The sequence below is a fragment of the Cataglyphis hispanica genome, chromosome 13 (assembly GCF_021464435.1).
Source record: "Cataglyphis hispanica isolate Lineage 1 chromosome 13, ULB_Chis1_1.0, whole genome shotgun sequence".
NCBI classification, from domain to species: Eukaryota; Metazoa; Arthropoda; class Insecta; order Hymenoptera; family Formicidae; genus Cataglyphis; species Cataglyphis hispanica.
This window is the reverse complement of record NC_065966.1, coordinates 1185720-1211158: the sequence shown is the minus strand read 5'-3', so window position 1 is coordinate 1211158 and position 25439 is coordinate 1185720. Positions and strand designations below refer to the sequence as shown.

The following is a 25439-nucleotide window of genomic DNA, read 5'->3' as shown; positions in this document are numbered from 1 at the left end:
TTACACATATATGAAAACTCAAACAATTGTCACTTATTTGTTTATTAAATTTGTTCATATCGTAATCAAACACACGTTCTTTAATCGTGGCATGAAGTATGTGAGTTCCAAAGAGGAAGAAAGAGAGAGAAAGAAAGATATAGAATGAGGAAGTGTGTGTATATCTTTTTGATTGAGTGTGACAGGGAGAGAGAGAAAGAGAGAGAGAGAGAGAGAGAGAGAGAGAACAACCAAGAATTTAAAAAACATCACTCAACACTCACGTCTGACACAAAATTCTCACATACTTTCCACAGAATACGAGGACACACGGCAGGCACACACAACACTGCGCAAACGCAAAGATAGAAAACCAAGGGATCAGATCGAAGAAACAACACAAGATAGGGAAGAGGGGGTTCAAATTGTAAAATTTGAGGAGATCGAGGAGATTGAAAAGGAAAGAAAAAAGGATGCGGAAGAAATCGAGGAAGAAATTATTGAACTTGAACGGGATACAAAGGGCAGACTGATTCGTAAGCAAAAGCAAGACGTAGAAAAGCAGATAAATGTAGAAGAAGAGGAAGAAATGATTAAAAAGGTTAGAAAAACATTAATACCAAAAAGACCAGACATTGATAAAGACGAAATACAACTGGAAGAGATAGAAGAATTTGAAGTAACAAAGGATAAATCAGTGCCATCTATTCCTTTAAATGTGTCTAGTCAACGTAATCAAATAATACCTTTAGATCGTACGACTGAGCAAGCACCTGGTAAACCCGAATCAGAAAAAGCAAAATGTATTTTAGACACTGTTATTGCATTAACAGAACAGACAACGTCGGTACACGAGAAAGAAATTGATGAAGTGATGAGCGTCAAACCCACCAAACGTAAAGCGTCGATATCAATCTCGTCGATTGAACCATATTCTATTACAGAAACTACTGCACAGACATCTACTAAGGAATTTTCGGGCACTTTTAAAGCCGTTTCTTATGAAGCTACACCTTCTATAATAACAAAAGAAAGTCTTCTTATCAGCGAAACATTAACGCACGATGACGATGTATCGAATTTAACTCTGGCCAAATCAGAAATGAGTAGACAGGCAGATGTACAATTTACCATGCAGGAAGCTACAACTATTAGCGAGACTATAATCAACCAAAATGAAATACCCACTGATGATTTCGTGACACCCTTAAGCGTTAAGGCAGAGGATACTGTTTTACCACAGATAGAACTCTCGGTTTATGAAATACAGGAAGGTTTGAGTGAAGAGAAGTTGGAACCTGAGAAAACAATGCTTACAAAACCACGAATTAATATTAACGCGATGGAACCAATATTGGTAGAGGAAGTTCGTTCTGAAGATAAGCCAGGAAAATATTATCCAGAATTGATAGTGCCCACTGAAATCGCCACCAAAACGGTGATCCCGCAAAAGCAACGCGTTACTGAAGAGATGAACGCGCCCGAAAAGGAAGGAACGTACATTCCGGGTAGATTACCGCCGAGTCAAACTGCTCAGATCGGAATCTCATATGGGAACGAAACTGCTATTATTTATCACGATCTCGTACAAGAGCGAGAAGGCGAATACGTTCCCGATCGTAAAGTAGATTTTTTCGAAGCTATGCCAAACGTCACTCTTTTGGAAGGTGTTACGATTTCAACAATCAATGCGCAACAAAAAGAAGACGATTTAACGTTCGAAGAAAGTAAACAAGTTACGGCGGATTTCAATATTGTTGAAATTATATCGGCTGTGACAGCAGAGATATTGACTTCTGAAAAGGAACGAGACTATCGTCCCGAAGACAAGCCTGCTACTAAATTAGCTATTACATCAATATCGCCATTGGAGATTGGTTCTATAACAGATACGATTGTTCAAGAATCTGAAGGATTCTACAGTGCCGACCAAAAACCATTTGAAGCATTGGCGGAAGCATCGGTTAGACCAGAGGAACACGTTTTAATATCTCAAGTTCAAACCGCAGATTATCCCGAAGATCTAAAAGATACGCTCAAATACATTTCTGAGAGCGGTGTTATATCTATTCAATTGACGGAAGCAAAAACTGTACTCGAAACGCTCGCTCACGATCGAGAGGCTACTATGGAGAAGGATGCTAAACCGGAAACTCATACGGTTGAGATGGTATACGACGCAATTAGGGGTATCGAAATATCGCAAACTACTTCTATAGAGAAAGAGACCGAGTTGAAAATCTTTGAGATGCCTGAATCACATCGCGGCAAAACAGTACCTACTCATCCAATGATTTCACTCGAAATTCAGGAAACTCAACCAGAGAGTAATTTAGGTGAAGTAACAAAAGAAGCTTTATCGATTGCAACAGCTAAAATCGAAGCGGTTAGTCTGCTGGAGACAATTGTTGGCGAGACCATTACGGCAGAAAATGTAGCTCCGGCGAAAGAAGAGAAAAATCCCGATATTAAAACCGCCGTAGTTTCGATAGATCAAATTGAAGGCTTACATACCACGATGATCGTTGCGAGCGAGAAGGAAATCGAATATGTTGAAACGGCCAGTATTAAAGGTGCGTTTGCGAGTACTGAATATATAACGCAAGTGGCTCCGGTATGTGAACAAGTGAGAACAGAATCGCCAACCGAAGATCTAGCAAAAGACAAACCTGTGAGCGGAAAAGCATACACATCTCACGTTCCTATAGAAACTATCAGCGTTGCTGTACAAGAAACTGCGGAGAAAGAAGAAATTTATAAAGCAGACACAAAGCCCGAAGGAAAAATAGCGAATATTGAACTCACAGAGACAAGACCTGGCGTTAGCATTCTCGAAATAATTCCGCATGATCTCGAGAATATCTACATGCCAGATGTTGGACCAGAGGCTCACACAATCGAATCGTCCATAATTGGTCATACTGTTGCATCAAAATCAGAAATCTTAGTAGAACAGAGCGCTGGAAAAATAAAAAGCGATCTACCGAAATCAAGCAAAGCGATATTACAGCAAGAGGCTCTGGAAGAATTGATAGTGACCGAAACAAATGTTGGTGAAGCGGAACGAATCAGGGAAGAAGATATGCGTCCTATTAAACAGAACGCTGCGGTCGAAATATGTACCCAATCCGAAAAACCGTTGACCGTTACTGAGGTAATGACTATATTAAAGGAGGAGGAATTGTCAGTAGGGAAGTTACCAGATAAACGGAAAGTTGTATTAGACATAACCGGAGGTCATGAAATAGCCCAAACACAAGAGATGATACTTGCGAGCAATACAAGCGCTTTGAAGGAGGAAAAGCCGAATCAAGAAAGTGCCAATCAGTTGCAGAGTGGACTGGATGTTGTACAACAAATGGAAATATTGGTATCTGAGAAAGAATCTCCTTTAACAGCGGACATGAAACCCAATGCCAAAAAGATCGACATTACTTTCCAAGAAGGAGAAAGTTTGACGATTGCGATTACACATCCTGAAGACAAAGAAGATGTACTTGGTGAGAAACCGGCGCTAAAGACCGCTGAAGCTACAATCGATGTGATAACGCAAAAAATAGCCTCAAAATACGAAATTATTAGCAACGTTGCTCCAATTGAGTTATCTATTGCGTCTGCTCAGGAAGTGCATCCTAAAACGACATTATTATCATTCGAGACAGCTATCGCTGAAGAAATACAAACGAGAGAAACTGAGAAACCTCTTCCTTATATGCCAGTGCCAGAAAAAATAGCTAATCTTGAATTTATAATGGGCGAAGGTCTCGTTGTTTCATATATTACAGCGGAGGATAAGGAGAGCGTGCTCACAGAAATGGAAAAACCGGAATCTAAATCTGCTATATTCGATATTCCCGCTCATACAGTAGCGCAAGCTACAGAGGTAACCGCGACTGATAATATCAGCGAATTGAAGCACCAAGAGACAATCTCCGCAATGGCTACAACCGAACACATCACTCATCGCAGTATTGTTGCATCTGAAACATCAATTGGAGATTCAGAACAGCCAATGCTTGATTTTGTAAAGCCAGATAAAAAGAAAGTCGACGTGTCATTTGAGGAAGAAACGAGCGTAATGGTGATTGAAACAATTGCATCCGATAAGGAGCGAGAATACATGAAAAAACTAGATGTTCCCGGTGAAAAAGTCACTACAAGCTTCGATGCTCATAAAATCGCCGAACTCACAGAAGTTACACCAGCTACTTATCCAGGGAACCTCGATGTGAAAGCACCAACGAGCGCAGCTGCAAAAGTAAAACGTTTACCATTCGAAAGTATTGTTCAAAGCGAAACTATTGCAACAGAAACCGAGATAGAGTTCAAGGATAAACCTTTCAAAACGGACACGGCCCGGATATCTGTCGATGAAATTATTAGTGCCACTATGTCTACTGAAACTCTAGCCGAAAAGGAAGATGTTCTTCGAATTCCCAAAAAGCCTGCAGAGAAAAAAGCTGATGTTCAATTTATTGGACGCATAATCGCCGAGAAAAGCGAAATCACGCCAGATTCTAGCATGGGAGAATTGACAGATACAAAACCAAATTCTGTTTTAGCCGTATTCTCGAGTATCCCTTTGGAGGCAGTGGTACAAACAGAAACGCATTTAACAGAAACGGAGGCTGTACTTGGTAAAGATAAAGTACCATCAATGGCTCAAGCTGACTTTTCCATGGTATTAAAACAAAGTGTACAAGTATCTTCAGTAATTTTGGAAGATAAAGAAATGGAATATAAACCAAAGGAAACACCGAAATCGAAAACAGCAGAGAAAACACTAATCGAAACTTATGGCGTCGCCGAAACGACAATGCAAGTTCCTGATTTTAGTACTGGCGAATTTGCTGTCAGTGAAACACCATTACCCGCTGTCGCAATTCCAGATCACGTAGTTTTTAATCCACTAGTGGAATCACAACTTGTTGTTCAGGAGGGAGAGGAACAATTTGTGCCGGCGTTAATACCAGAAAATAAAACTGTAAATATTGACATGGAAGAAGGTAAGGCAATTGTGAGTATAGCGCATATAACAACTGTGGACAAAGAATCGCCATATGTTGTTGAGGAACAACCGCGAAAACACGCAGCTTTGTTCGGAATTGATGCCACCCACGGTATAGCTGAAACAATTGCAATAGATATCGAACATTCTATAGGAGAAGTTAAGATAAAAAAACCAGATGTTAAAATGGTCTCGTCTTCACAAGAAGAATGCCAAAGTCTTTTAGTGACCGAAAGCATGATTCAAGATCAAGAAAAACCTTTCGAAAGAAAATTTATACCGGAATCATATAAAGTAGAATGGTCTGTCGAAGAAGGTAAGCGCGTTACTTCCATCACAGAAATTAAAATGGCTGATAAAGAAGCTCCCCTCGAAACAATAAAAGAAGATAAATCTCGTTCAGCGTTGTCGGTTATTATTCCTGGCCATGAGGTCGCCGAGAAATCTGAAATAATTCTTAATTCGAGTACAGGCGAAATATGCAAGATTACAGCACCAACAAGAGCAACCGCACAAATCGGACAGAAACCTTTTGAGACAGTACAGTTGACCGAACAAGTTCCTGTGGAGAGAGAAGTGGACAAGATTCAGGAAACACCATTAACAAAAACAAGCGCGCATGTCGTTTTAGATGAAAATAGATTTGTCGCTATTACGGAATCTACTGTTACTCAGGATGTCGAAGCAGAATTTACCACAAAAAAATTACATCAAGAGGCAGCTAATCTTTTGATGGAAGGCAAAGAAGTAGCCGAACAAATAGAAATTAATTTACGCGAAGGACTCGGAGAACTGCCTGCACCATTAAAACCAATTACATATGATGCACATCAAACGCAATCTACCTTAGAAAGTATTGATATTAGCGAAACGATTTCTCAGGAGCAAGGTACAATATTTATCGACAAATTCAAGCCTGATAAACGTAGTGCCGATGTTAGTTTTGTAGAAGGAAAAAGTATTACCGTGGCTCATGTCGTAACGCAAGACAAAGAAGGCACAATGAAAACTCCAAAATATGAAGAGAATACAGCTAAAATAAAATTAACAAAGCTTGGTATGGATATTGCTCTAAAATCTCAAGTTTTTATCGAGCAAAATACTGGTTTTGTTAAACCTTTCAAGAAGATTGTAGCGGAAGCTCATCCACAGCAAGATGCATTGCAGCCTATCATCATTGAAGAAGTTCCAAGCGCGGAAAGAGAAGGTATTTTTGATAAATATCCAAAGACGATATCGAGTACAGCAGTGCCAACGTTTGAAGAGGATCATGGCGTATTTATCACAGAAGTAACATCTGGCGAAGTCGAAACGTTATTAGAGGAAAAGAGACACGAAATGTCACAAACAGCTGTCCGCACTATCGTCACTGAATGTGATACCATAGAAACTATAATGGTAGAATCACGAGTTGATGTACCTGAACAAATTTCCGATCGTATTTTAGCACCTCAAGTTGCTGCACCGATTCAAGACACGTTTGAAAGCATCATTGTCGATGAAAATCTTGTCGAAGAAAGTGAGAAGACTTTCGAAAGTCTTGTCAAACCTGCGACGCAAAAAGCGAGCATTGATATATCGGAGGTAAAATCATTACAAGTTTCAGAAACAATTACTGAGGACAAGGAAGAAACTTTAGATGTCATTTCAAAACGAAATGAAGTCAAAGCTACGCCTGACATCCATTTATTCCAAACTATCGAAGGTTCTTTCGTGGAGAGTATACAAAATACTCGAGATCTCTGCGAGAAGAAACCACTTTCTTCTCAAGCAACCATGATTCAAACCACGATGGAAACAGTAATGAGTTCTGAAACAATGCCAATCGAAAAAGAAGATATATTTGAAAGTAAACTTAAACCCGAGGAACAAAAAGGGAAACCGCAATTTGAAGGCCTTTCTACAGTTGTAATTACCGAGATAGCTTCTAATGAAATCGAGGATGTTTTACCTGAAACTGTTACACCAAAACCACGACAAGCGCAACCGAATTTAACTGGTAGAGAAACTGCGGAAACTTTTCAAATAATTACAGCGAGCACGATCGAAAAACTTGCAAAAGCTGCTAAATTAAATGAAGAAAAAGGTAAACCAGAACTTGAAGAATTATTGTCCGTCACTGTTTCTGAAATTATTTCCAATGAAGCTGAAGACGTTTTAATTAACAAGGCTACTCCAAAAGATCGCAAAGCTGATTTTAGCGTTTCTGGTAGAGAAATCGCCGAAACAACTCAAGTAACAGCGTTGTCTGAAATTGACGAGCTCGATATAAAAATACCAAAAAAGCAGAAAGGCAAACAACAAGTGGATGAATTAACTTCGCTGACTATTTCACAAGTAATTTCTAATGAAGTTGAAGAAACGCTAGTTAGCGCTGAGCTTCCTATAGAGAAAACAGCTCGACCAAATTTGATTGGTAGAGATATCGCAGAAACTACATTTGTCACGACAATGGCCAGCACCGAAGAATTTGTTTCTAAAAAAGAAATTGAAAAACAGCGAAGTAAGCCTAGTATTGAAGAACTTACGTCCTTAACAGTTTCACAAATAGAGTCACAGGAAACTGAAAATGTCCTCGCTAGTCCCGTAATACCAATCGAGAAAACGGCACAAACAAGTCTGTATGGTCGAAATATAGCCGAGACTACGGAAATAACAACTGTGTCAAATGTAGATGAATTTGTTGAAACTAAGAAGCCTGAGATACAAAGGGGAAAACCGAATCTTGAGGAGTTATTATCTTTGAATATAATGCAAACTGTTTCTAATGAAGCGGAAGCTTTGCTGCCTAGCCCAGAAGTGCCTACAGAAAAGATTGCACAAGCCAATTTATTTGGTAGAGATGCAGCTGAAACAAGTCAAATTTTAACGATGATGAGCGCAGAAGAACTTTTGAAACAAGTAACACCCGATGAGCGTAAAGGAGAGTTTAAAGTGGAAGAATTATCTTCATTGACTGTATCCCAGGTACTATCTCATGAAACTGAAAAAATTTTTCAGAGTTCTGAGGCACCCACTGTATTCACGGCACTGCCTATGATGTCCGGCAGAGAAATTGCCGAAACTTCTCAAGTGCTCACTGTTACGAATGTTGAAGAATTTTCAAGACCCAAAAGACCTGAAGAACAAAAAGGTAAACCACACTTGGACGAATTTCCATCCCTAATGGTTTCCCAAGTAATATCTACCGAAACAGAGGCGCAATTGCCGAACCCGGAAAAGTTAGATGAAAAAAAAGCCGCACCGTGTCTTTCAGGACGAGAGATAGCTCAGAAAATCGAAATTGTAACTGCCGCGAGCGTTGAACAAATACCCGAAGTAAAGAAAAAAGATAGCCAAAAAGGAAAACCAAATATCGAAGAAATGAGTTTTATTACTGTGTCTGAAGTAATTTCTACAGAAACAGAACAAGAATTGCAAAGCCAAGAGACTCCAAAAGAACGTATAGCTTTACCAAAAGTATCTAGTATAGAAGTCGTAGAAACTTCAGAAATTTTAACAGTGAGCAATGTCGAAGAACTCGCAAAATTAGAAATCCCTGAGGAACATAAAGGTAGACCAAATTTAGAAGAATTGATGTCATTATCAATTTCTGAAGTGGCTTACAGTGAAACGGAGAAAGGGCTATTAACTCCAGAAGAACCTATCAAACAAATAGCTGAACAAAGCATGCTAAGTATGAGCGTTGCCGAAAAATCTCAAATAGTTGCATCGTCAACAACGGAGGAGATAATAGAATCAGCTAAACTAGAAACAAAGAAAATAACACCGGAACATATACCGTTTGAAAGCATACAACAAATGGAGTCAATTCTTCATGAAAGTGAACGATCGCTTATTCTTGACAAAGAAGCACCAACTACAACGGCTGGAGTTTCATTTCGTGTTTCCGAAGGTGTTGAAGTTACTCAAGTAACCGCAACGGAAAAGGAAACAAAAGAGATAAAAAATCTTGATTTAACTAAACAGATAGCTGAACCGAGCATGCTGGGAATGCAAGTTGCCGAAAAATCTCAAGTAATTATATCGTCAATAACGGAAGAAATGACAGAATCTGCTAAACCTGAGATGAAGAAAGTAACACCGGAACAAATACCGTTTGAGAGTATACAACAAATAGAATCGATTCCTCATGAAAGCGAATACTTGCTTGTTGTCGACAAAAAAGCACCAAGTACAATGGCTGAAGTTTCATTCCGCGTTTCCGAAAGTATCGAAGTTATTCAAGTAACCGCAACGGAAAAGGAAGCGAAGGATGTCGTAAAAGGTACAGCAGAAATAACTGAACAGATAGCTGAATCGAGTATGCTAGGTATGCATGTTGCCGAGAAATCTCAAGTGCTTACGTCATCAATAACAGAAGAGATAAAAGAATCTGCCAAACCGGAAGCAAAGAAAATAACGCCGCAACAAATACCGTTTGAGAGTATACAACAAATAGAGTCAATTCCTCATGAAAGTGAACGATCGCTTATTCTTGACAAAGAAGCACCAACTACAACGGCTGGAGTTTCATTTCGTGTTTCCGAAGGTGTTGAAGTTACTCAAGTAACCGCAACGGAAAAGGAAACAAAAGAGATAAAAAATCTTGATTTAACTAAACAGATAGCTGAACCGAGCATGCTGGGAATGCAAGTTGCCGAAAAATCTCAAGTAATTATATCGTCAATAACGGAAGAAATGACAGAATCTGCTAAACCTGAGATGAAGAAAGTAACACCGGAACAAATACCGTTTGAGAGTATACAACAAATAGAATCGATTCCTCATGAAAGCGAACACTTGCTTGTTGTCGACAAAAAAGCACCAAGTACAATGGCTGAAGTTTCATTCCGCGTTTCCGAAAGTGTCGAAGTTATTCAAGTAACCGCAACGGAAAAGGAAGCGAAGGATGTCGTAAAAGGTACAGCAGAAATAACTGAACAGATAGCTGAATCGAGTATGCTAGGTATGCATGTTGCCGAGAAATCTCAAGTGCTTACGTCATCAATAACAGAAGAGATAAAAGAATCTGCCAAACCGGAAGCAAAGAAAATAACGCCGCAACAAATACCGTTTGAGAGTATACAACAAATAGAGTCAATTCCTCATGAAAGTGAACGATCGCTTATTCTTGACAATGAAGCACCAACTACAACGGCTGGAGTTTCATTTCGTGTTTCCGAAGGTGTTGAAGTTACTCAAGTAACCGCAACGGAAAAGGAAACAAAAGAGATAAAAAATCTTGATTTAACTAAACAGATAGCTGAACCGAGCATGCTGGGAATGCAAGTTGCCGAAAAATCTCAAGTAATTATATCGTCAATAACGGAAGAAATGACAGAATCTGCTAAACCTGAGATGAAGAAAGTAACGCCGGAACAAATACCGTTTGAGAGTATACAACAAATAGAGTCAATTCCTCATGAAAGTGAACGATTGCTTGTCCTCGATAAAGATGCTCCAAGTACAATGGCTGAAGTTTCATTCCGTGTTTCTGAAAGTGTCGAAATTATTCAAGTAACCGCAACGGAAAAGGAAGCAAAGGATGTCGTAAAAGATATAGCAGAATTAACTGAACAGATAGCCGAACCAAGTATGCTGAGTATGCGTGTTGCCGAAAAATCTCAAGTAATTACATCATCAACAACAAAAGAGATAATGGAGTCTGCTAAACCTGAGATGAAGAAAATAATACCAGAACAAATACCGTTTGAAAGTATACAACAAATGGAGCCTATTCCTCATGAAAGCGAACGCTTGTTTGTTCTCGATAAAGAAACACCAAGTATAATAGCTGGAGTTTCGTTCCGCGTTTCCGAAGCTGTTGAAGTTACTCAAATAACCGCAACAGAAAAGGAAACAAAGGAAGTCATAAAGGATTTGGAGGAACCAGCTAAACAAATAGCCGAGCAAAGCATGCTAGGTATGCGCGTTGCTGAAAAATCTCAAATAATTGCAACATCAACAACACAAGATATAAAACAATTCGTTAAGCCGGAAGTAAAGAAAATAATACCAGGACAAATACCGTTTGAAAGTATACAACAGATGGAATCAATTCCTCATGAAAGTGAACAATCGCTTATCCTCGACAAAGAGGCATCAAGCGCAATGGCCGACATTTCATTCCGTGTTTCTGAAGGTATTGAAGTTATTCAAGTAACGGCTACAGAGAAAGAATCAAAGGAAGTTGTAAAAGGTATGGCCAAAGAAGCAAGCGCACAAGCTGATATAATTGAGCGAAAGGTTGCTTTAAAAACCGAAATTCTTCCGGAAAACATAGTATCTGATTTCATTATCACGAAACCAGAAAGTAAACTGGCTCATGGAATAAAAGACGAAAAACAGAGTGTAATTGTTACTGAATTACAGCACGCTGCTGAAATTGAATCAAATCTGCCCGAACCCGTAATACCACTAGCAAAGTTAGCGCGCACATCTATCGAAGCTGACTACTTGGAAAAAATTGAGGGTGAGTATTGTTCTTCTAAAGATAACATGATTATTTTTGACACAAATAAGACGCAACGTTTAAAGAAACTCGACTCGATGCGACATGATGACCGTAATCGGTAATACCTAACAAACCAAACAAATGTGACAGATTAGATTAGATTTTTTAATATTCTAAAAACAATTTTAATAGAATTATAGATCTTTGATAATTACTTAGAATTAATAAATTACAATCAACAACGTAACATAATAAAAACTGTCTCAGGTAAGTGCAGTACACAATTAAACACAAAGTTAAACATAATCGATATTTACAAAATTGAACTACAAACAAAATTCTTATTTAAATAAAAAAATATATATTTCTGTATCATGTTTAATTCTACTATGCTTAAAGCGAAGTAAGCTATCCTCGACATTCGAATGGTGAATAATATTAAATAGTTACAAATGTTTGATTTCAAATTACTAATACGCAGAGTAAAAGTCAAACTTTGCGATGCAAATAACGCAAACGGATTCACTAAATACACAACAGCTTAATCATGCCACAATTGTTCTGTATACATTTCAGAAATCACTGCAGCAACAGCCCAACAACATCATATCACAAATACACAACACATTACAAAACACGAATTAACACAACAACCATCGATTGATTCCGACACTGAAATAACTGAGGAATACACAACTAAATTTAGACGTGGTAGTAAAGACAATGAAACCGCAGCAGTAAAAACAAAGAAAACGACAATTAGAAAAAAGAAACCAAAAACAAAGGCTGATGAAAAAGTTGTTGTAATCGAAGAGGAACTTGAAAACATAAAATCGCAAATACCATCAATACCAAAAAAGCAATTTATGCACATCGAAGAAGTAACGGAAATGAATGGAATAGAAGAAATAAAACCAACAAAAATTGAAGAATTAGAAGAAATATCACAAAAGCAGATAGAATCAACACAGGCAATAAAGAAGCATGACACAAAAATACAAGACCAAGAGAAAGAAACAGAACAAATTCTTGTAATGAAAATTACAGAAAATCTTCCACAGGAAATTGTCGAGAAAAAGGTATTGCCTTTTCCACAACATAAATTTGACAAATTTACTGAAGAAAACATAAGAGAACAAATTACAGTAACCGAGGAAGTAGTAGAGGGTAAGGAACCAAAGAAAGTTACAAAGAAAAAAATTATAAAACGTAAAGGACAGAAACAGCAAGTAACGGAAGAAGTTACTGTGGAAGAAAAAGGACAATCTCCAGTGACAACGATAATGGAGGGTCCTCTGGAGGAAATTGTTGAAGAAACAGTGTTGCCACTTCCACAGCATGAATTTGCTAAACCTATTGAGGAGGAACACATAAGAGAACAAGTTACAGTAACCGAAGAAATAGTAAAGGGAGAGAAACCAAAAAGAATTACAAAGAAAAAAATTATAAAACGTAAAGGACAGAAACAGCAAATAACGGAAGAAGTTACAGAGGAAGAAAAAGGACAATCTCCTGTGATAACCATAACGGAGGGTCCTATGGAGGAAATTGTTGAAGATACATTGTTGCCTCTTCCACAGCAAGAATTTGCTAAACCTATTGAGGAGGAACACATAAGAGAACAAGTTACAGTAACCGAGGAAATAGTAAAGGGAGAGAAACCAAAAAGAATTACAAAGAAAGAAATTATAAAACGTAAAGGACAGAAACAGCAAGTAACGGAAGAAGTTACAGAGAAAGAAAAAGGACAATCTCCTGTAACAACGATAACGGTGGGTCCTATGGAGGAAATCGTTGAAGAAACAGTGTTACCTCTTCCACAGCATGAATTTGCTAAACCTATTGAGGAGGAACACATAAGAGAACAAGTTACAGTAACCGAGGAAATAGTAAAGGGAGAGAAACCAAAAAGAATTACAAAGAAAGAAATTATAAAACGTAAAGGACAGAAACAGCAAGTAACGGAAGAAGTTACAGAGAAAGAAAAAGGACAATCTCCTGTAACAACGATAACGGAGGGTCCTATGGAGGAAATCGTTGAAGAAACAGTGTTACCTCTTCCACAGCATGAATTTGCTAAACCTATTGAGGAGGAACACATAAGAGAACAAGTTATAGTAACCGAGGAAGTAGTAGAGGGTAAAAAACCAAAGAAAGTTACAAAGAAAAAAATTATTAAACGTAAAGGACAGAAACAGCAAGTAACGGAAGAAGTTACAGTGGAAGAAAAAGGACAATCTCCTGTGACAACCATAACGGAGGGTCCTCTGGAGGAAATTGTTGAAGAAACTGTTTTACCACAGCCTGAAATTATCAAGCCTAGTGAGGAAGAAGAGATAAGAGAACAAGTTATAGTAACCGAGGAAGTAGTAGAGGGTAAAAAACCAAAGAAAATTACAAAGAAAAAAATTATAAAACGTAAAGGACAGAAACAGCAAGTAACGGAAGAAGTTACAGTGGAAGAAAAAGGACAATCTCCTGTGACAACGATAACGGAGGGTCCTCTGGAGGAAATTGTTGAAGAAACATTATTGCCCTTTCCACAGCAAGAATTTGCTAAACCTATTGAGGAGGAACACATAAGAGAACAAGTTACAGTAACCGAGGAAATAGTAAAGGGAGAGAAACCAAAAAGAATTACAAAGAAAGAAATTATAAAACGTAAAGGACAGAAACAGCAAGTAACGGAAGAAGTTACAGAGAAAGAAAAAGGACAATCTCCTGTAACAACGATAACGGAGGGTCCTATGGAGGAAATCGTTGAAGAAACAGTGTTACCTCTTCCACAGCATGAATTTGCTAAACCTATTGAGGAGGAACACATAAGAGAACAAGTTATAGTAACCGAGGAAGTAGTAGAGGGTAAAAAACCAAAGAAAGTTACAAAGAAAAAAATTATTAAACGTAAAGGACAGAAACAGCAAGTAACGGAAGAAGTTACAGTGGAAGAAAAAGGACAATCTCCTGTGACAACCATAACGGAGGGTCCTCTGGAGGAAATTGTTGAAGAAACTGTTTTACCACAGCCTGAAATTATCAAGCCTAGTGAGGAAGAAGAGATAAGAGAACAAGTTATAGTAACCGAGGAAGTAGTAGAAGGTAAAAAACCAAAGAAAATTACAAAGAAAAAAATTATTAAACGTAAAGGACAGAAACAGCAAGTAACGGAAGATGTTACTGTGGAAGAAAAAGGACAATCTCCTGTGACAACGATAACGGAGGGTCCTCTGGAGGAAATTGTTGAAGAAACATTGTTGCCCTTTCCACAGCAAGAATTTGCTAAACCTATTGAGGAGGAACACATAAGAGAACAAGTTACAGTAACCGAAGAAATAGTAAAGGGAGAGAAACCAAAAAGAATTACAAAGAAAAAAATTATAAAACGTAAAGGACAGAAACAGCAAGTAACGGAAGAAGTTACAGTGGAAGAAAAAGGACAACCTCTTGTAACAACGATAACGGAGGGTCCTATGGAGGAAATTGTTGAAGAAACAGTGTTACCTCTTCCACAGCATGAATTTGCTAAACCTATTGAGGAGGAACACATAAGAGAACAAGTTATAGTAACCGAGGAAGTAATAGAGGGTAAAAAACCAAAGAAAGTTACAAAGAAAAAAATTATTAAACGTAAAGGACAGAAACAGCAAGTAACGGAAGAAGTTACTGTGGAAGAAAAAGGACAATCTCCTGTGACAACCATAACGGTGGGTCCTCTGGAGGAAATTGTTGAAGAAACTGTTTTACCACAGCCTGAAATTATCAAGCCTAGTGAGGAAGAAGAGATAAGAGAACAAGTTATAGTAACCGAGGAAGTAGTAGAGGGTAAAAAACCAAAGAAAGTTACAAAGAAAAAAATTATTAAACGTAAAGGACAGAAACAGCAAGTAACGGAAGAAGTTACTGTGGAAGAAAAAGGACAATCTCCTGTGACAACCATAACGGAGGGTCCTCTGGAGGAAATTGTTGAAGAAACTGTTTTACCACAGCCTGAAATTATCAAGCCTAGTGAGGAAGAAGAGATAAGAGAACAAGTTATAGTAACCGAGGAAGTAGTAGAAGGTAAAAAACCAAAGAAAATTACAAAGAAAAAAATTATAAAACGTAAAGGACAGAAACAGCAAGTAACGGAAGAAGTTACAGTGGAAGAAAAAGGACAATCTCCTGTGACAACGATAACGGAGGGTCCTCTGGAGGAAATTGTTGAAGAAACATTATTGCCCTTTCCACAGCAAGAATTTGCTAAACCTATTGAGGAGGAACACATAAGAGAACAAGTTACAGTAACCGAAGAAATAGTAAAGGGAGAGAAACCAAAAAGAATTACAAAGAAAAAAATTATAAAACGTAAAGGACAGAAACAGCAAATAACGGAAGAAGTTACAGAGGAAGAAAAAGGACAATCTCCTGTGATAACCATAACGGAGGGTCCTATGGAGGAAATTGTTGAAGATACATTGTTGCCTCTTCCACAGCAAGAATTTGCTAAACCTATTGAGGAGGAACACATAAGAGAACAAGTTACAGTAACCGAGGAAATAGTAAAGGGAGAGAAACCAAAAAGAATTACAAAGAAAGAAATTATAAAACGTAAAGGACAGAAACAGCAAGTAACGGAAGAAGTTACAGAGAAAGAAAAAGGACAATCTCCTGTAACAACGATAACGGAGGGTCCTATGGAGGAAATCGTTGAAGAAACAGTGTTACCTCTTCCACAGCATGAATTTGCTAAACCTATTGAGGAGGAACACATAAGAGAACAAGTTATAGTAACCGAGGAAGTAGTAGAGGGTAAAAAACCAAAGAAAGTTACAAAGAAAAAAATTATTAAACGTAAAGGACAGAAACAGCAAGTAACGGAAGAAGTTACTGTGGAAGAAAAAGGACAATCTCCTGTGACAACGATAACGGAGGGTCCTCTGGAGGAAATTGTTGAAGAAACATTGTTGCCTCTTCCACAGCAAGAATTTGCTAAACCTATTGAGGAGGAACACATAAGAGAACAAGTTACAGTAACCGAGGAAATAGTAAAGGAGAGAAACCAAAAGAATTACAAAGAAAGAAATTATAAAACGTAAAGGACAGAAACAGCAAGTAACGGAAGAAGTTACAGAGAAAGAAAAAGGACAATCTCCTGTAACAACGATAACGGAGGGTCCTATGGAGGAAATCGTTGAAGAAACAGTGTTACCTCTTCCACAGCATGAATTTGCTAAACCTATTGAGGAGGAACACATAAGAGAACAAGTTATAGTAACCGAGGAAGTAGTAGAGGGTAAAAAACCAAAGAAAGTTACAAAGAAAAAAATTATTAAACGTAAAGGACAGAAACAGCAAGTAACGGAAGATGTTACTGTGGAAGAAAAAGGACAATCTCCTGTGACAACGATAACGGAGGGTCCTCTGGAGGAAATTGTTGAAGAAACATTGTTGCCCTTTCCACAGCAAGAATTTGCTAAACCTATTGAGGAGGAACACATAAGAGAACAAGTTACAGTAACCGAAGAAATAGTAAAGGGAGAGAAACCAAAAAGAATTACAAAGAAAAAAATTATAAAACGTAAAGGACAGAAACAGCAAGTAACGGAAGAAGTTACAGTGGAAGAAAAAGGACAACCTCTTGTAACAACGATAACGGAGGGTCCTATGGAGGAAATTGTTGAAGAAACAGTGTTACCTCTTCCACAGCATGAAATTTGCTAAACCTATTGAGGAGGAACACATAAGAGAACAAGTTATAGTAACCGAGGAAGTAATAGAGGGTAAAAAACCAAAGAAAGTTACAAAGAAAAAAATTATTAAACGTAAAGGACAGAAACAGCAAGTAACGGAAGAAGTTACTGTGGAAGAAAAAGGACAATCTCCTGTGACAACCATAACGGAGGGTCCTCTGGAGGAAATTGTTGAAGAAACATTGTTGCCTTACCACAGCCTGAAATTATCAAGCCTAGTGAGGAAGAAGAGATAAGAGAACAAGTTATAGTAACCGAGGAAGTAGTAGAGGGTAAAAAACCAAAGAAAATTACAAAGAAAAAAATTATAAAACGTAAAGGACAGAAACAGCAAGTAACGGAAGAAGTTACTGTGGAAGAAAAAGGACAATCTCCTGTGACAACGATAACGGAGGGTCCTCTGGAGGAAATTGTTGAAGAAACATTGTTGCCCTTTCCACAGCAAGAATTTGCTAAACCTATTGAGGAGGAACACATAAGAGAACAAGTTACAGTAACCGAAGAAATAGTAAAGGGAGAGAAACCAAAAAGAGTTACAAAGAAAAAAATTATAAAACGTAAAGGACAGAAACAGCAAGTAACGGAAGAAGTTACAGTGGAAGAAAAAGGACAATCTCCTGTAACAACGATAACGGAGGGTCCTATGGAGGAAATTGTTGAAGAAACAGTTTTACCACAGCCTGAAATTATCAAACCTATTGAGGAGGAACACATAAGAGAACAAGTTATAATAACCGAGGAAGTAGTAGAGGGTAAGGAACCAAAGAAGGTTACAAAGAAAAAAATTATAAAACGTAAAGGACAGAAACAGCAGGTAACGGAACAAGTTACTGTGGAAGAAAAAGGACAATCTCCTGTAACAATGATAACGGAGGGTCCTTTGGAGGAAATTGTTGAAGAAACAGTGTTGCCTTTTCCACAGCTTGAATTTGCTGAACCTATTGAAGAGGAACAGGCAAGAAATCATGTTACAGTAATCGAGGAAGTATTAGAAGGGAAGAAATCAAAAAAAATTTTTAAAAGTATAGTTCAAAAACAGCAAGTGACAGAAGAAGATACTGTAAAAATAGAACAGTCTCCTGTGTGTTTGACAAGGATTGCAGAGGATTCTGTAGAGAAACATCAGGCGGTAGAAACCACAATTGATCTTCATGCAGACACTACACCGGAAATACACGACAAACTCAAACATAAAAGTTTGATTAAACATTTAGATAATAAAATAATGTTGAAAGGTAAGCTTTTAATGGTTATTATTATTTTTAATCTTTACGTCTAGTTTGATATTATTTTATATTTGTCATATAGAATTTTTGAACAAATTTATGCTGCATAAAATACAGGATAATAAAACTATTATTTATTAATAATCTATTATGTTAATATACATTAACACATTGTAATATATGCTGTAACATTATTTTTTGTCATAATATAATTATGTGTTTTCGAACAAGTTTAGTCAAATTTTATATTTTTTTTATTTTGCAGATACTCCGGGAAAACCTTATCAGGTACGCTAAAAAGTGTATTTATTTTAATATAGTTAATATTATATGTTATAATATTACTATACTTTTATAGCAACAAGAAGCAAAGTGGGAAATTCTAGAAGAAATAGTGACAGAAACAGCAGATAAACAAAAAGCTCGACTTTTGCTAGAAGACGAAGAATTGTTGAAAATAATGAGCGTAGACATCAAAGAAGTGCCAGAAAAAGAAGAGCATGTAACCGACATCGATAAAAAACCAATTAAAAAGATAGTTAAAAAGAAGAAGCATGCGATTGGAACTGAAGATGTTCTTGAAGAAGCTGTAGAGGATATCGTCATGGACAAACCAAAGAAACAAAAAGCTAAGCCTATTTTAGAAGATGAACAGAAAACTGTTTTCACAGAGCCAAAAGTACATAAAGCTGCTGTTAAGATGCCAGAGCAAGAAGTAAGTATTGGTGAAGAAATCATAGAAACTAAAACACCTACAACAAAGATTATCAAAAAGAAAAAATTGACAACAGACAAAGATTACAAACAAAATATTAAGAAAATTATGCAGGAACCAGATGAGGAAACTGAAATAATAGAAAAAGAAAAAATTGAAATAGTTGAGATGCCAACAACAAAAATTGTTAAAAGAAAAAAGGCGGAAACTTATGATGATAATGTGCCGGAAGAAATTGTTGAAGAAATTCTTATAGAAAAACCAAAAAAAGAACAAGCTCAAACTATATTATCTCCAAGAGAGAGTATTGAAGTAACTCAAATTCTAACTGAATCATCCATTTCCAAACTCGCAGAAGATAAAGCTAAACTAAAAGAAGCTGTAATATGCAAAAATGAAGAAGAAAAAGATGTTTTAAAGAAAATTTTAATAAAAGAAACTAACACGATTCCTATTCAGGAAGAAATAACAGCTGAAAATACTAAAGAAATAATAAGTGAGAAACCAAAAGAAGAACAAATACAATCGATTATCGTAACGAAAGAAGAACTCAAAGTAACTGAAACAATTTCAAGCACAACCACTGAGGAATTTTTCGAGAAGATAAAACCGACAGAAGAAACAGCAGTGCCAATTAAGGATTTGGAATCACAAATTGAGATAAAAGAAGTTACAGTACAGAAAACTCCTAAAAAGATTAAACCAATATATGTAAATGAGCAACAATTCAAAGAAGAAATTGTTGAAGAATTTATTTCAGAAAAACCCATAAAGGAAGAAGCAAAAAAGATAATAATTGCAAATAAAGAAATAGAGACTACCGAAATTATTTCTGAAATTGCAACTAGTAAACTTGATGAAAATAAAAAACCGCAAGAAGAGCAAGCTATATCCATAAAAGAGACAAAAGAAGATATAAAATTAACAGAAGTACCCGTAAAAAGGGCACCCCTTGTTAAGAAAAAAGCCAGGGAAATGAAAGAAGAACACCCGGATGAAATAACAGAAGAAATCAAATTAAAGGAACCTAAGCAAGAAAAAGCTAAAGAAAATGTAGCTTTACAGGAGAGTATCGACATTTCGGAAGTGATGATAGAAACGATCCCTGAAGAATTTGCCACAGAAGAAACATTCCCTGAGAAGAAAGCAACACCAAGTATTGCACCGGTAGAAAGTATCGAAATTACTGAGGTTACTGTAGCTATACCAAATGGTGAAACAATTGAAAAGGAAAAAGCAAAATCTATTACAGTTGAAGTCAAGAAAGAAAAGGAAAAAGTAATGGAAAAAATACTAATGAAACCTAAGAAAGAAGAAACAAGAATAGATAAAGTAGATTCTACAGTGGCAGAGATAACTATGGAATCTAAAGATATTCCAAAAGAGAAACAACCCGAAGAAAAATTAGTAAAAGTAAAAATGCAGCCCGTAGAAATAAAAGAAGTCAAGAAATCAGAAGAAGAAATTGTCCCCATTGCAAAAGAAAAATCTGTTGAATCTGAAATCACCGAGGAATTAAAAGAAAAGAAAGTTATCAAGAAAAAGAAAAAGAAGCCTGCCAAAAAAGATGATATAAGCGATTGGATAGAACCCGAATATGAAAGGCCCGTATTAGAACCAATGCCTGAAAAAATTCAGTGGGAACCAGCAAAAAAGAAAAAAGAAAAGAAAACATTACCTGAGACTATGCAAAAATTGATTCCGCAAAAAATTGAAAGAAAAGAAATTAAACCTACAAAACTAAAATATATTGAACCACTACAAGAAACAGTTCAGTTTGGTACAATTAAATTGAAAAAAGTAACAGTTGTTAAGAAAAAAGAAATTAACGAACCAACATTTCCTAAAATTATGTTACGTAGCAGAATTACATTTGTTGGTGACTATCCGCCAGAAATACAAATACCAAAAATTACATATATGGAAAAGAATATGGTGCAAAATGGCATTTTGTCTAGAAATGCAGAAGAAGCGTTACAGGTTTTAAAGAAAAAATATAAGAAACTGAAAATGCCAGAGAAAGAATTAACTGAATTAGAAAAATTAGATAAAGAATTTGAAGAATTGAAGAAAGTGCCATTAGAAAAAATAGATGATAAATCTATTTACGAACGATCACTTAAAAAGCCGGAAAAAACGCCTGAAGAACCGCAAAAACTTATTGTTGGAAAAGGTGAAATAAAACAAGAACCTAAAATTATACCGGAAGAAGTTAAGCTAAAGAAAACACCAGAAAAGAAATCGGAAGAATTAATAGAAACTAAAGAGAAACCAAAAAAGAAAAAATCTGTAGAAGATATGCACCAGAAAAAAGAAGAAAAACCTAAAGAAACGCTCTCTTATGATGAATTCAAACCACTAGAATTTGATAAACCAGAAATTGAAAAATATATACCTGAAGATATCGAAATAACAAAAAAAACAGAACCTGAACCTATTTCAAAACCATATGAACGACCTAAGAAAAAAGAACCTGAGCAAGATATTGAACAAATTCCGTTAGTAAAGGGAATGCCAAAGCCCCAAGAACACGAAGAAGAACCCAAAGTTAAATTCCGAATACCAACTTCAGAGAAACCGGAAGATGAACCTGAAACAATAACTCTGAAAGGTTGGAAAAAAGATAAACCTAAAAAAGAGGATACAGAAGAATATCCAACCAAGGAAAAAGATACTATACCAACAACACCCAAAAACGATACTGAAGAAGTTACATTGAAAAAGAAACCAAAGCAAAAAACAATTAAAGAAGAAACTGCTGAAAAAATTACTGTGAAGAAACCTATTCCAAAAGAAGAAGAGCAAATACCAGAAGAAGTTTCTGAGAAAATGGCAATAAAGCAAAAAGTTAAAAAGATGCCTACCAAAGAAGAAACTGAGGATGAAGTAACGATTAAAAAACCAGTCGTTGAGGAGAAAAAAGAAGAAATAGAAGAAATCATAGAGGATGTCACATTAAAAAGGAAACAAAAGGAAAAACCAATCACCGAGGAAACTGCTGCTGAAATAAGTATAAAAAAACCCGTTGCAAAGGAAGAAGAACAAATACCGAAAGAAATTTCTGAAAATGTGGCGATAAAGAAATTGGAAAAAGAACCTGTAAAAGAAGAAATTACAGATGAAGTAACGATTAAAAAACCAGTTGTTGAAGAGAGAAAAGAAGAAATTATAGAGGAAGTCACATTAAAAAAGAAATCGAAGAAAAAACCAGTCACAGAGGAAACTATTGCTGAAAGAACTGTAAAGAAACCCGTTCCGAAAAAAGAAGAACAAGTACCGGAAGAAGTTTCTGAAAAAGTGGCAATAAAGAAACCTAAAAAAGAACCTACCAAAGAAGAAACTGCGGCTGAAGTGACAATTAAAAAACCAGTTCTTGAAGATAAAAAAGAAGAAGTAGAAGAAATCACAGAAGAAGTCACATTAAAAAAGAAACCAAAGGAAAAACCAGTCACGGAGGAAACTGCTGCCGAAATAACAGTAAAGAAACCCGTTCCGAAGGAAGAAGAACACGTACCGGAAGAAATTTCAGAAAAAGTGGCAATAAAGAAACCTAAAAAGAAACCTATCAAAGAGGAAGCTGCGGCTGAAGTGACGATTAAAAAATCAGTCGTTGAGGAGGGAAAAGAAGAGATAGAAGAAATTACAGAAGAAGTCACATTAAAAGAGAAACCAAAGGAAAAACCAGTCACGGAGGAAACTGCTGCCGAAATAACGGTAAAGAAACCCGTTCCGAAGGAAGAAGAACACGTACCGGAAGAAATTTCAGAAAAAGTGGCAATAAAGAAACCTAAAAAGAAACCTATCAAAGAGGAAGCTGCGGCTGAAGTGACGATTAAAAAACCAGTCGTTGAGGAGGGAAAAGAAGAGATAGAAGAAATTACAGAAGAAGTCACATTAAAAGAGAAACCAAAGGAAAAACCAGTCACGGAGGAAACTGCTGCCGAAATAACGGTAAAGAAACCCGTTCCGAAGGAAGAAGAACACGTACCGGAAGAAATTTCAGAAAAAGTGGCAATAAAGAAACCTAAAAAGAAACCTATCAAAGAGGAAGCTGCGGCTGAAGTGACGATTAAAAAACCAGTCGTTGAGGAGGGAAAAGAAGAGATAGAAGAAATTACAGAAGAAGTCACATTAAAAAAGAAACCAAAGGAAAAACCAGTCACGGAGGAAACTGCTGCCGAAATAACGGTAAAGAAACCCGTTCCGAAGGAAGAAGAACATGTACCGGAAGAAATTTCAGAAAAAGTGGCAATAAAGAAACCTAAAAAAGAACCTACCAAAGAAGAAACTGCGGCTGAAGTGACAATTAAAAAACCAGTTCTTGAAGATAAAAAAGAAGAAGTAGAAGAAATCACAGAAGAAGTCACATTAAAAAAGAAACCAAAGGAAAAACCAGTCACGGAGGAAACTGCTGCCGAAATAACGGTAAAGAAACCCGTTCCGAAGAAAGAAGAACACGTACCGGAAGAAATTTCAGAAAAAGTGGCAATAAAGAAACCTAAAAAGAAACCTATCAAAGAGGAAGCTGCGGCTGAAGTGACGATTAAAAAACCAGTCGTGGAGGAGGGAAAAGAAGAGATAGAAGAAATTACAGAAGAAGTCACATTAAAAAAGAAACCAAAGGAAAAACCAGTCACGGAGGAAACTGCTGCCGAAATAACGGTAAAGAAACCCGTTCCGAAGAAAGAAGAACACGTACCGGAAGAAATTTCAGAAAAAGTGGCAATAAAGAAACCTAAAAAGAAACCTATCAAAGAGGAAGCTGCGGCTGAAGTGACGATTAAAAAACCAGTCGTGGAGGAGGGACAAGAAAAGATAGAAGAAATTACAGAAGAAGTCATATTAAAAAAGAAACCAAAGGAAAAACCAGTCACGGAGGAAACTGCTGCCGAAATAACGGTAAAGAAACCCGTTCCGAAGGAAGAAGAACACGTACCGGAAGAAATTTCAGAAAAAGTGGCAATAAAGAAACCTAAAAAGAAACCTATCAAAGAGGAAGCTGCGGCTGAAGTGACAATTAAAAAACCAATTGTTGAAGAGAAAAAAGAAGAAATAGAAGAAACTACAGAAGAAGTTACATTAAAAAAGAAACCAAAGAAAAAACCTGTTACAGAAGAAACCGCTGCCGAAATAACTATAAAGAAACCTGTTCCGCAGGAAGAAGAACCGGAAGAAATTTCTGAGAAAGTAACAATAAAGAAACCGAAAAAGGAATTTATCAAAGAAGAAGTCGCGGACGAAGTTACAATTAAAAAATCTGTTATAGAAAAGAAAAAGGAGGACATCGTCGAAGAAGTTACTTTTAAATCAAAGCCAAGAAAAACAATTACCGAACCGGAAGAAATATCAGAAGTGACTATTGCCAAGCCCATAGAGGAAAAGCAAAAACAAAAAGAAATTACAGACACATTTACGGATATATTATTAAAGAAAAAGAAACCAATACCAACAAGTGAAGAAGTTGTTGTGAAGGAATTAACTGTACAAAAATTCGAGGACATAGAAGAACCTAAAGAAGTAATTGAAGAATTTACATTAAAACGCAAACCACCAAAAAAAGCACCAAAACCAATTGAAGAAATTTATGAAGATGTTACTTTACGTAAATTACGACCAAAGAAAAAACCTAGACCGGATATCAAGGAAGTTACCGAAGTTGAAAATGTGACGTTTAGACCACGTTCTACAAAAACAAAAGAAGATGTGGAACAGGAGTTTAAAATATCATTAAATACATACGAAGAAGAAGATATTTCTATGTCCGGTAAAGTTCGTCTAAAGCCAAAGAGACGTCCGCTTACATATTCCGAAGAAACTGGAGAAGAAACAATAAAAATTATTCAAGAAGTTGAAGATGATTCTGGACCAGTTATTGAAGAGATCATTGAATCAGAAGAAGAAGGTAAAGAAAGATATAGCGTTGAAGAGCTTGACATTGACGAAATGAGTATACCCTTGAAACGAAAGAAAAAGAAACAAAAAACTCCGTATACTGTAGAAGAAATTGAAGAAAATGATGTCAAAGTAGAGTTAAAACGTGATAGGAAATATTCATATGAGGAAACAGATGTTGAATCTTTGGCGCTGAAATTGAAGAGCAAGAGACGTGTTTCTACGTACGAAGAAGGTTCGATGATGCATTTGTGTATTTTGCAAGCATTTATGCATTAGCGAATAAAATTAAATTAACATGCAATATACTTTCAGCTAAAATAACGATGAAATGCTTTTCTAATTATTTTAATCTTTTTGACAATGAATATATATATAATAATATACAAGGCGTCCAGAGTCGGTCGCATCACCCGTCGTTTGCAGGTATAGCAGACAAAACTAAGAAGAAAAG

At 36.6% G+C, this 25439-nt stretch overlaps 1 protein-coding gene and 1 long non-coding RNA gene across 6 annotated transcripts in view; one reads left to right on the top strand and one right to left on the bottom strand.

Annotated features, from left to right (window-relative positions):
- Positions 1 to 25439, top strand: part of LOC126854297 (titin-like) — a 78750-nt gene that overhangs the window by 43451 nt on the left and 9860 nt on the right. Inside the window, 7 exon segments of the mRNA XM_050600881.1 lie at positions 297 to 11441; positions 12000 to 13799; positions 14523 to 14844; positions 16775 to 17000; positions 17967 to 18387; positions 18644 to 18666; positions 18737 to 25220. Of these exon segments, the coding sequence (XP_050456838.1) occupies positions 297 to 11441; positions 12000 to 13799; positions 14523 to 14844; positions 16775 to 17000; positions 17967 to 18387; positions 18644 to 18666; positions 18737 to 25220 (20421 nt within the window).
- LOC126854304 (uncharacterized) lies at positions 12628 to 17582 on the bottom strand. 5 transcript variants are annotated; one of them, XR_007688090.1, is made up of 9 exons: positions 17347 to 17582; positions 16882 to 17097; positions 16155 to 16397; positions 15669 to 15911; positions 15405 to 15425; positions 14709 to 14924; positions 13986 to 14228; positions 13263 to 13505; positions 12628 to 12776 (listed from the first exon to the last, which is right to left on the bottom strand). It is a non-coding gene; the product is annotated as an uncharacterized LOC126854304 (long non-coding RNA). The 5 variants fall into 5 exon arrangements; XR_007688091.1 differs by lacking the exon at positions 15669 to 15911; XR_007688094.1 differs by lacking the exons at positions 15405 to 15425; positions 15669 to 15911; positions 16155 to 16397 and having other exon boundaries at positions 14709 to 14951.